This window comes from Dermochelys coriacea, chromosome 19 (genome assembly GCF_009764565.3).
Source record: "Dermochelys coriacea isolate rDerCor1 chromosome 19, rDerCor1.pri.v4, whole genome shotgun sequence".
Taxonomy (NCBI): Eukaryota; Metazoa; Chordata; order Testudines; family Dermochelyidae; genus Dermochelys; species Dermochelys coriacea.
Window position 1 is genome coordinate 9,128,870 of NC_050086.2, and position 11,897 is coordinate 9,140,766.

At 45.1% G+C, this 11,897-nt stretch overlaps 1 protein-coding gene across 4 annotated transcripts; it reads left to right on the top strand.

Moving 5' to 3' along the window:
- The first annotated feature begins 660 nt into the window (after positions 1 to 660).
- Positions 661 to 11,353, top strand: TMEM50A (transmembrane protein 50A). Of its 4 annotated transcripts, none has more exons than XM_043506058.1 (7): positions 661 to 700; positions 4,920 to 5,023; positions 5,807 to 5,919; positions 6,697 to 6,764; positions 7,789 to 7,881; positions 9,829 to 9,889; positions 10,731 to 11,353. In XM_043506058.1, the coding sequence occupies exons 2-7, from the start codon at positions 4,931 to 4,933 to the stop codon at positions 10,774 to 10,776; spliced, it is 474 nt and encodes a 157-aa protein (XP_043361993.1). In that variant the 5' UTR covers positions 661 to 700; positions 4,920 to 4,930; the 3' UTR covers positions 10,777 to 11,353. The 4 variants fall into 4 exon arrangements, with proteins under 4 accessions (XP_043361993.1, XP_043361995.1, XP_043361994.1 ...); XM_043506060.1 differs by lacking the exon at positions 661 to 700 and adding an exon at positions 2,607 to 2,771; XM_043506059.1 differs by lacking the exon at positions 661 to 700 and adding an exon at positions 2,617 to 2,902.
- The last annotated feature ends 544 nt before the right edge of the window (positions 11,354 to 11,897 follow it).

The window sequence follows — 11,897 nt, forward strand, 5'->3', positions numbered from 1 at the left end:
TTATGCTCAAATAAGTTTGTTAGTCTAAGGTGCCACAAGTCCTCCTTTTCTTTTTGTGAATACAGACTAACACGGCTGCTACTCTGAAACCATTCAAGCCTGGCATTTGTATTTAGTGTTCACTGAATACGTAAGTTATCCAGCAAAACTTCGGACTTTCTCAAACACACTACTGATAAGCATGAAACCTTTAATGTCAATTACATTTATTTCCTTTACTCTTAATATAGAGATAAATTCAGTAAGCATATCCCACCTTATCTTTAAATAAATGCCAAGCTCACAGGTCCCAGAACAGGGCACACCTAAAACAGGAAGCTGAGCAATGAAAGCTAAGCTCACTGTGCTGTCTACAGAGAACGGCATATCTTCAAGTACCAACAAATTTTCTGCATTGTACAAAACACAGGCTCAGTCCACCTGCCAGGAAAGCTGACCTACTCCACTGCCGGACTTGGGTGCATCCATTGGCAGGGAGCAAGGTACCAGCGCTGTCCCAAACTGGGCACAGTCACTGTCAGTGAAACGACGGAGGCTGGGGCGCAGAGAGAGAACAAAGGCATTAGGGACCCGGAAACAAGCCTAGCTAACTGCAAGATGAAAGGTTTCAGAGTAGCAGCCGTGTTAGTCTGTATTCACAAAAAGAAAAGGAGTACTTGTGGCACCTTAGGCTGCACCTGCTTCCTGCCCACGCGCTGGGGTAAGTGGGCCCAGCAGACAGCCCCATAGTCCCCCCTGCCCCCAGGCCATGGCTAGGCGGGCAGCCAGGGTGCTGACAGGGGGGTGCCCATAGGCTGCTTCCGCTCCATCGACTGCCCAGGCAGCCTGTGCTGTTGGCCATTGACTGCTTGGGGGAGACAAGCCACTGGCCATTGTCAGTAGCCATTGGCTGCCCCGGGGCCGTGCTGCTGGCCATTGGCTCCCGGGGGTTATGTGTCACTGGCCTTCTCATCCTGTTGGCTACCAGAGGGGCGCTGGCCATTGGTCATCCCCATGCAGCTAATGGTTGGCACACCAAGGTGGGCAGGAGTGGGGGGAACCATATTATGTCCCCAGGCACTGGCCTATTATGCTGGTCTCAGAGTAGCAGCCGCGTTCGTCTGTATTTGCAAAGAGAAAAGGAGGACTTGTGGCACCTTAGAGACTAACAAATTTATTTGAGCATAAGCTTTCGTGAGCTACGGCTCACTTCATCGGATGCATTCGGTGGAAAATGCTGTAGCTCACGAAAGCTTATGCTCAAATAAATTTGTTAGTCTCTAAGGTGCCACAAGTCCTCCTTTTCTTTTTGCCCGATGAAAGGAGAGGATTTCCTGAAGCCGCTGTCCATAGGCACTTACCAACGGGGGGGTTGCGGGACTTCCCTGCTGCTGCTGGCTCCCGTGGGAGGCCACCTGGGGACTCCTGCAAGACACGCGAGCGTCAACGGACACAGGAACACTCGCCCCCACCCCTCACCACCCCCGCCGGCCCCCGCCCCTCACCGCCCCCTCGCCCTCGCCACCCCCGCCGGCCCCCGCCCCTCACCATCACCGCCCCCTCGCCCTCGCCACCCCCGCCGGCCCCCGCCCCTCACCATCACCGCCCCCTCGCCCTCGCCACCCCCGCCGGCCCCCGCCCCTCACCATCACCGCCCCCTCACCGCCCCCGCCATCACCACCCCCGCCAGCCCCCGCCCCTCACCGCCCCCTCGCCATCACCACCCCCGCCCCTCACCGCCCCCTCACCATCACCACCCCCGCCGGCCCCCGCCCCTCGCCACCCCCGCCCCCTCACCACCCCCGCCCCCTCACCCTCGCCACCCCCGCCGGCCCCCGCCCCTCACCGCCCCCTCACCATCACCACCCCCGCCGGCCCCCGCCCCTCACCACCCCCGCCCCCTCGCCCTCGCCACCCCCGCCGGCCCCCACCCCTCACCATCACCGCCCCCTTGCCATCACCGCCCCCGCCGGCTCCCGCCCCTTGCCATCACCACCCCCGCCAGCCCCCGCCCCTCACCGCCCCCTCACCATCACCGCCCCCGCCCCCCGGCACGAAAATCCCTTAGAGCCCCCCCCTCCCTCGCTAGCTCACCGGCTCCAGTCGGCCTGGTCTCCCGCACACGGACCCCGGGCCTGTGGCGGCGCCTGGGGGGACAGCCCCGTTTCAGGGGTCACCGCCATAGCGGGGGGTAGAGAGGTCGCCGGACCGGCACAGCAGCCACCCAGCCGCCTCCCCACACGGAGAGCTGGGGACCCGAACCGCTGTTAGCGCCGCAGCCGCCCCTCGCGGGGGCAGGAGCACCAGCCCGGTCCGCTTCCGGCCGCCCCTCAACTCGGCCAGGGCGCGCGCGAGCCGCTCGGGACCAGCCAGCGCGCGCCAAGTTCCTGCCGCAACTACCAGACTGAGCCGCGCCGAGGCATATAACCCGGGAGAGTAGAGCGCGCGGGCGGGGCGGGGCGAGACCTTTCTTCCCCTCCCCCCGTCAGAAGAACCTGAAGCGCATGCGCCAACTAGAAACGCCCGTGCATTGGAAGGGCAGCCCCCCCCGACCCTTCTACCATACCCCGGGGGCGCATGCGCAAGACACCTCTCGTAGCTAGTTTTTACAGCGCATGCGGGGGGTGGAGGGAGGCGCTGCACATGTAGTTCCCGTTCCTGCTTCCGCTGAGCTTGTCATGGTCACGCGCCTCAGAAGGGCCGGCGAGTGCGCATGCGCGGTGGGATAGACGGCGATCCGTGAGCTGTGACGTCTTTCTAGGCGCTCCTCCATCCGGGTCGCTAGGCCTCAGGTTGTTTGTTCGCTGCGCTGAGGGGGGGCCGCGGCGGAGGCGGCGGGTCTCCGCTGAGGGGGGAAGAGCGCGCGCGCGCGCTGCCCGCCGCTAAGCCAACGGCTGCACCTGCTTCCTGCCCGCGCGCTGGGGTAAGTGGGGCCCGCAGACAGCCCCATAGTCCCCCCTGCCCCCAGGCCATGGCTAGGCGGGCAGCCAGGGTGCTGACGGGGGGGTGCCCATAGGCTGCTTCCGCTCCATCGACTGCCCAGGCAGCCTGTGCTGTTGGCCATTGACTGCTTGGGGGAGACAAGCCACTGGCCATTGTCAGTAGCCATTGGCTGCCCCGGGGCCGTGCTGCTGGCCATTGGCTCCCGGGGGTTGTGTGTCACTGGCCTTCTCATCCTGTTGGCTACCAGAGGGGCGCTGGCCATTGGTCATCCCCATGCAGCTAATGGTTGGCACACCAAGGTGGGCAGGAGTGGGGGGAACCATATTATGTCCCCAGGCACTGGCCTATTGTGCTGGTCTCAGAGTAGCAGCCGCGTTCGTCTGTATTTGCAAAAAGAAAAGGAGGACTTGTGGCACCTTAGAGACTAACAAATTTATTTGAGCATAAGCTTTCGTGAGCTACAGCTCACTTCATCGGATGCATTCAGTGGAAAATACAGTGGGGAGATTTATATACACGCACAGAGAACATGAAACAATGGGTTTTATCAGACACACTGTAAGGAGAGGTTTCAGAGTAGCAGCCGTGTTAGTCTGTATTCGCAAAAAGAAAAGGAGGACTTGTGGCACCTTAGAGACTAACAAATTTATTAGAGCATAAGCTTTCGGAATGCATCCGATGAAGTGAGCTGTAGCTCACGAAAGCTTATGCTCTAATAAATTTGTTAGTCTCTAAGGTGCCACAAGTACTCCCTTTTTTTTTTTTTTTTTTTTTTTTAATACTGTAAGGAAAGTGATCGCTAAAGATGAGCTATTACCAGCAGGAGGGGGGAAGGAGGAAAACCTTTTGTGGTGATGATCAATCACTCGCCTTACAGTGTGTATGATAAAACCCATTGTTTCATGTTTTCTGTGTGTGTATATAAATCTCCCCACTGTATTTTCCACTGAATGCATCCGATGAAGTGAGCTGAAGCTCACGAAAGCTTATGCTCAAATAAATTTGTTAGTCTCTAAGGTGCCACAAGTTCACCTTTTCTTTTTGCCTATTGTACTGTCATCCATTGGCTGCATCAGGAGCTAGGCTGAGGGACAGTGGGTCTGCCTGGGGCAGCTGTCCGCCACTGACACGATTCTCTACATTAACTTGGGGCGGGGGAAGTATAGTCATTGTGGCTCAGAGCTTTGTGGCCATGTGAGCCAAGGCCCTGCCACCTCTCCCCAGCTGTGCAGGGGAAGGTGAGGAGAGCCAGCAGGCCCTACCACAGCTGCAGAAGGATGGTGAGAGTGCTGTCTAAAAACAGCGTTGCTGCAGTTCCTAAAGTGATGGGCATCCACAGGATGCAGAAAGCTCCATGCTGCAGCCCGTGCTTGTGAGGCATGTGTTTCCTGGGCAGTGAACAAAGGAAGTTGAAGCCCACTCATCACTCAGAAAAACGTCGCTTGTCGCTGATAATCTAAAATAATTGCTGATGAACTTCCCATCCAGTATCTAAGAATGTGTGGCAAGCCATGCCTCACTATCTGGGTGTGTCAGATCCCTTGTATTCTATCAGTTCATATTTGTATTAATAGATGATCTTCTGTCAATGGATAAGGATCAGGGATCCGTGCTGAATTTTGTCAGCTGTCTCTGATACTGTTGATTGTTAGGGTTTGTTAACCTGACTGCAAACCCTTGAGGGAGTAGACTGATCTGCTTGATAGTGGTTTCATTCTTATCCCTCAGAAAGACCCTAGAGAGCAATTTTGGGCAATTGCTCTTTTGCCCTGAAGAGTTGTGTTTTGTCTCCTGCCTTGTTCAGCAGTGCGTAGGCCATTGCCGTGGTTAGTGAGAAAACAGTTTTTGACATGCTGATGATTTCTAGCATTTTTTTTAACAATCTTCATAATCTTTATAGCAACTCCATGTCACATTGCAGTTGTTTCATAGAAGTATGAGAAGAAGCTCTTTGTGGGGGGGGGGAATAAAAATTGCTTCATCTTCTAGTTTTTCAGAGAGCTGAAAAATGTCTGGATTTCTTGAGACCATGAGATGCTCAGAGTGTGTTGACTGGGGAGAAAAGCGCAATACAATTGCATCAGTTGCTGCTGGCGTGCTGGTGTGTATAACTAACCATTTTTATATTTTATATGTGCTTTTGGCCTGTATTCAACAAGTCAGTACTGCACTGAAAATCACTGCTTAGGACACAAAAGGAACAACCTGTTCGGGCACATTGTGAATTTATTACACACTGGCAGCTCATATTGGATATTGTCTGGTTGTCTTCAAAGTACGTTATCCTGAAGAGGATTCGATTACTTAAGAAAATGGTCTGCAGGACCAAATAATGTTACAGTCCTGTGAAGATCAATGCTAAAATTCAGTTTGGTCTAATCTACATATGTAAGACCATTTTATAACACCATCAGACAATATAAAACACAATTTTTCGGTAGTTCTTGGTACTGTAGCCCTATGATCTGATCACATTTATGCCATATCACAGCTTGCCTAGTCTTCAGTCACTACAGTGTCACAATTCATCCTTTATCCTACCATGCAAAGAACTTCTGGTGCACCACAAAGCTAGTTTACAGCAAGGCTTTATTTAAGTGGATTACAATGACTACTTTTAAGTATAGACTAGCTGACATATCAGACTACCCCACGTTTTTAAGAGGCTGTTGTAAAATGATCTTTCTATTGAAATTGTAAGCATGTGCTACTTCAGTTTTTTCAGTTTCTTCCAATTTAGTGCTGCATGTATAATAAGATGATCCCCACTGACTTTAATGAAAACTCAATTGGCCCCATATCATTTTCATATAGGGTACTAATGTTATTTTGTTAGACAACGTTGTAATGATGTTGCACTTAATCATGTCTGTATTTTAAATAGTTTTTTACAGGCTGGTGGATTATCATAGATGCAGCTGTTAAATATCCTCAGATGGAAGACTTCAACCATTCATACCATGCTTGTGGAGTTATAGCCACTATTGCATTCTTAATGTAGGTGTGATTTCTTTACCAGTACAACCAACATACTTTATAGAACTTAGAATCATAGAATCTCAGGGTTGGAAGGGACCTCAGAAGGTCATCTAGTCCAACTCCTGCTCAAAACAGGACCAATCCCCAATTTTTTCCCCAGATCCCTAAATAGGGATCCCCTCAAGGGATAAATCCCCTCAAGGATTGAGCTCATAACCCTGGGTTTAGCAGGCCAATGCTCAAACCACTGAGCTATCCCTCCCCCCGAAAGGAAAGTTGTTTTTTTTTTTTTTTTAAGTGCAGACTTTTATTCTAAACTGCCACAGTCCTATTTTATAGTCCTAGGCCTATGTTCAGCAGTTAAATGAACATTATTTCTGCTGTGTTGAAGGGTGAGAGGTTGTTATGGACTGCAGTGAGGGTATTTTATAGCCATTTCAAGAGAGTTAAGTCACAAATCAGCATTGAGAATTACACAGATATAAATTTACACATAGGAAGTCCCCCATATTCACATGAGACCCTGTTGACCTCTTTTTAAATTGTATGGCTTTTTTAATTGTGTAGATTTAATTATTCTTCATATTTTGAAAAATGCTCTAATTTTTTTTTTTCAAATTTGAGCTACTAAATTAACTATCCCTCCTTTTCAGAGCAACAGTTGGAGAAAATATTTATAGAGTAATAAGATGTCACCATTTTTGTACATGAAAATAGAAGAAATTACTCAGAAGTGTGAATTTCCTGTATAGTTTCACCTGTATTTGTCAACTGTATTCTGTTTTATTCATGCAGGATCAATGCAGTATCCAATGGACAAGTCCGTGGTGACAGTTACAGTGAAGGCTGTCTTGGGCAAACAGGTAAAAATGTTGTAAATAGTATTATACATCGAGCTATAGCTGTATAGTCTGTCCTACAGTACAATGCATTGATGTAGTTTAATTTATAATGTGAACATAAAAGTGTGACATTTGTATGTTTCTTGTGCTACTGCTAAGCATTTTTACGAGGTGTAAACTTCAGTGAATTTATTTTTCCAGCTGTGTGAGAACTACTAGCCTTTTTTACATGATCCTGTTAAATCAGACCTCTTGGTTTCCACAACTGGTTTTGCCTATTACTCACATAATTGTATCTTTACCACACAATTTGCAAGAATGGTAATAGTGTTTGGTTTCATTCTTCTGCCAGCTGACGCATCCAATAATCATTTTATAACCAAACAGTAATTATTTTGGCTCTTGTGTACAAGTGAATAATTGGCTATTCTGTTTTACAAATGGTCACTGTCTAACTCCGACTCCTGCCGCCTAGGACTTTAGTGCAAGTTTACGTGACATCCAAATTAAAATACTCTCGATGCCATAAACAGCTCTTCTAACATTCTGTATATACATTGTGAGTGAATTTCACCCATTGTAGAGGATAAGCACTAGGCCCTGACACCACTGACCAAATATTTCCTGTGGAAGGGAGCACAGCACTGCACTCATATGGCCTCTGCTATTCTGCAGTCTGCAGGGAGAATATCATTACATCGCCAACCCTGGGTAACTAGGACCTCTCTGTCACAAAGCCTGTTTGGTCAGGTTGTATGCTGGTGGGAGTATCTTGCCATTAGAGTTTAGTTTAGAGATGAGATTTTTATGGATAATGTTAATAGCTCTTTGAAATGTCATTGGTAATAATTTGCTATCTCATGCATGAGAGCAGATAGAATTGTTGCCTGCAATCTCTCTTTTAATATGGATTTAAGATGTATATTGTACACAATACTAGTCCCAGTCTTAAAGATGTGGTATATTGTATAAAGTGTTTTGAAACAAGAGCAGATTGAAAGTCACATAATAAGTGTGTGTGTGTGTGTGTGTGTGTATTTTTAAGGTGCTCGCATCTGGCTGTTCATTGGTTTTATGATGGCTTTTGGATCTCTGATTGCTTCCATGTGGATCCTCTTTGGAGGCTATGTTGTTAAAGGTAAGATACAATACAGATCTTATCATCATCCTGTTTTGATGGTTTACTGTAATAATGTTTTAAATGGATATTGAATGAATGAGTGAGTGACTTCTTTCTGGATCAGCTCCAAGAAGGCCTATTTTTTTTAAATATTTTTGGTGCCCTAATTGGAACAGGCCCCATCCCATACTATCTGTATTTTATCCTCTTTTTGGCTTCTTTTTTCCTGTCCTCCTCCTTATCATCCATTTTTCTTTAAGTATTTATCCTGTTCTGGTTTTTTTTTTTCTTTTCTAAATTCCTTTTTCCTCCAGCAACTCTCTTTCTCTTCCTTTTTCACTCAACTTTTTCCCAATGGTAATATTTTAGAAGATAACCTTTTCAAAGAGTCAGTTCCAATTTTTTTTTTAAGTGTATGTTACTGTTAATCTGTCTTCTGTGTCATTAAGCCTTCAGTTGGCATCATTAAGGACTGAGGGTGTGTCTACAAAGGAAGTTATACCGATGTAGTCATGCTGGTATAACTCCCTGTGTGGATTCTCTTATTTCTGTGTAAGACTTGCTTTTTCCAGTATAGCTTAAACCACTTCCAGAGTGACATAAATGAAACTAGAAAAAGGCACTCTTATGCCAGAATAGGTGTGTCCACACATGAAGTTATATCGGTATAACTATGGTCGTTCTAAATTTACACTTTGCTTAATATAACTTCTCATTTAGAGAAGCCTGGAGAAACCTGAGGGAACTGGAAAATGATACTGTTTGGGTCTTATATGGAAAAAAGATCATTATATAAAATATAAACAAATAAAACCATGAGCCAGTTCCAGGCAGGAATAGCAGAGGTGAGGGTAATTCCAAACTTCAGCATCACAGTAGTTATAGAGTAACAACAGGTGAGTGATATTCTGTTAAAAGTGAACCTTTACATTCTCTTCTCTGGTATTGGTAACCTATCTGCTCCATGAATCATTTAGGCTGGGATTTCTGAAGGAACCTAGGGGAGTTAGCTAATCAACTCCCTTAAGCATGTTTGAAAACTCAGCCTTAAGCTATAAGACCATTCCTAACTCTTTTGGTTCTGTTGTGTATTTTATGTATATTGTACTGACTTATTCCTCTAAGGTATTTGAGGGAGGGACAGTGTTGTTTGTTCAGCACAGTGCCATTTTTGTATGTCACTGTATACATTTAAGGTGTTATATAATCAGTTGATGATAGTCCCATGGGGTCATTGCATTTGTGATACATGTTTTGGTCTAGAAAGTGAGGTACATCTGAGCTGGTAAATTAAATGTTTTTTTCTGAACAGAAGGCTATTGTATATCTTGTGTGAAGTTTCCAGTGGATTGGACCTTATGCTTTCTCTTCTGTTGCATGCAACTGACAGATGGTGGGTGGGGGTTTATCATGTTAGTAAAGATAGAAATGGATATGCTGAGACAAACTTCCATCTAATGTTATGAGATAATAGCAAACCTGCCTAAATGAGACTGCACTGACAACAATGCCCTAAAGACCACACTGTGCACAGTTGGCTTGGATATGGAATCCTGTTCATCCTACTGCTATTAAGCTATACAATATTTTCTACATCGTTTTTTTTTTTTTTTCAACTATTTTTTCCAGGTATTTGCATGTTAACTGCAGCATTATAATTTTGCAGTTCTTATTGATTTTCCACCAAGTAGATTTCTTTTCCTGTTTAGTTTGCATCATCTAGTGTGTATTAGTGTTCAGTTCTGATTAGTGCTTTCCTATCAAATTCCACTGGTTCTTTAAAGTTATTTGACAAAACCTAATCCTAGTCTCTCCAAACATGCTTTTCCTGTACTGAACTGATACTCTTTGTGAACATGATACGGAGTTGAGCGTTTCTGAAATATCAGAAAGAGAGAAACAGGACTTTGTTGAGAAAACCATAGAGTTCTGAAAATGTAATAGAAATTCTTTTTCCTTTTTCAGAAAAACCACTAGTGTACCCAGGAATAGCTGTTTTTTTCCAGAATGCATTTATCTTTTTTGGGTAAGCCTTTGTTTATCCTTCTAAACAAGTGGTTTTCAAACTGTGGTACGTGAGAACAATCCTGTATGGTGGACAACACATTCTATTTAGTAAGACTTGGCAATCTAATCAATTTATAATCTCCTTTCAATTAAAACTGCAGCTACATTGGTATACATTTCCGTTCTGTTGTGTGACTCAGAATCAGAGGTTTTCAAACTGGGGCACGCAGGAACGTTTGGGAGGGTGAGTGGTGATGCCATCCACGTGCAGTGGGAGTGGAGGTGGCACTCCCTTCCCGAGCCTGCCGCCACTCTCTTCCCCTGAAAGTTCCTCTGCACCTCCCAGTTTGAAAATCTAGAAGCTGTTGCTAAATGGAGGGCAGAAATCTGGGGGTGGGGTGGAGGGAGTCACCCCATCCCTCATGTGCCGCCTATCTCACATGGAGGTATGCAGTAAACTACATTATTTGGAAAGGGGCATGCAGCCTAAAAAGTTTATAAACCACTGCTCTAAACTAAATCTAATTAATTTTATATCTAATGTTCAATGTGAGCCATTAAAACTAATCTATTCATGAGTCCCTGTTACTGTTATTTCTAAGACAACCTCCACCCTCAAATCTTTTAATGATACAAATGTGGACAAACCTCCAGTGAAGTCAGTGGGGATCAGGGATCTGTCCATATGGATTTGCTTGCAGGATCAGAATCAAAATTTACTGACTATAAAAGTCTTTTTTATCTGAAATTTTATCTCCCAAAACTGGGAAATCTGAGCCTGCTTCCTTTGAAGTTGATGGCCCTTGTATTCTTTGCAATAAGCTTATGTATCTATTCCTGTTTGTTTTATTTTTAAACAGAGGGCTGGTCTTTAAATTTGGCCGAACTGAAGACTTGTGGCAGTGAACGTGTCTGCAGAAGTGAGTCAAGTGCTATGATTTTTTTTTTTTTTTTTTTACTGCACAGACTTGTATTTTGTTTTGGATTTTTTGTAGAATTTACAAAATTATTATCTCGATTTATTTCTGAGGATAAAAACTAAAATCATGAGGCAATAAAATTTCCATTTTCTATTCTGTTTAAAATAACTCTTTTTTTAGTCTTAGATGTGGATTTTGTGTTCTATTGTATTTGACTGAAATGTAAAACTAATAGGGAAAGTGTAACAATGGAAGACACTCTTGTGGTATGTATGTTACAAATAATATAGAGGAATAATTGATGTATTTAACCAAGTGTTCTGCACTGTATCTGAGATCTAAAACTGCAATTAAAAGTATTCAAACAATTTTAATACTTATTTATTACAATATGGTATTTCCTGTATCTGATACTGAACACTATAAACATATCCTGGATTTCAGAACCGTGTGGCACTTTTTCACAATGTATATTACACTGCCTCGTTTGTTTTTATATGAAAATACTGGACTAGTCATACTGAGATTGTTCAAAAATTTATAATAAAAATAGTTATTGCTGTGTAAGAGTTCATAGAGATGCATTATTACATTATTCTAGCAGCAGTACTTTGTGCTGTTATAGTTTAATATTGATACTTGCTCTTTAAGTCCTCGTGTTAAACTGGAGCTGGACCAATGGGGGTGGGGTGACAAGGTCATTTCTGAAAAATCAAATGTCTTTGGGATAGGGAAAGAAGAGAGTGAGTGACTCCATATCTAGGTGGTTAGGACAGGTACCTCAGACTGGAGAGACCTAAGTTTAAGTCCCTGTTCCTATCACTATTTATTTATAAAAAGTGCAACAGTTCCAACAGGAGAGACTTGACCGAGGATATCGGTATCCAGGGGTTGGCCAGGGCATTCTCCTTATAGATGGGAGAAATGAGTTCAAATCCCTGCTCCACCTAAGGGGGAAATGAACCTGCATCTCCGACATTCCAGGTTAGTATCCTAATACTTGGGCAAGTTATAAGGGAGGCAGCTACCACCTCCTCGAATTTTCTTTTGACCAAAACTATTTGGCAAATAGTTTCAGGGCTACAAACTGCATTTTTTTGGCAAATA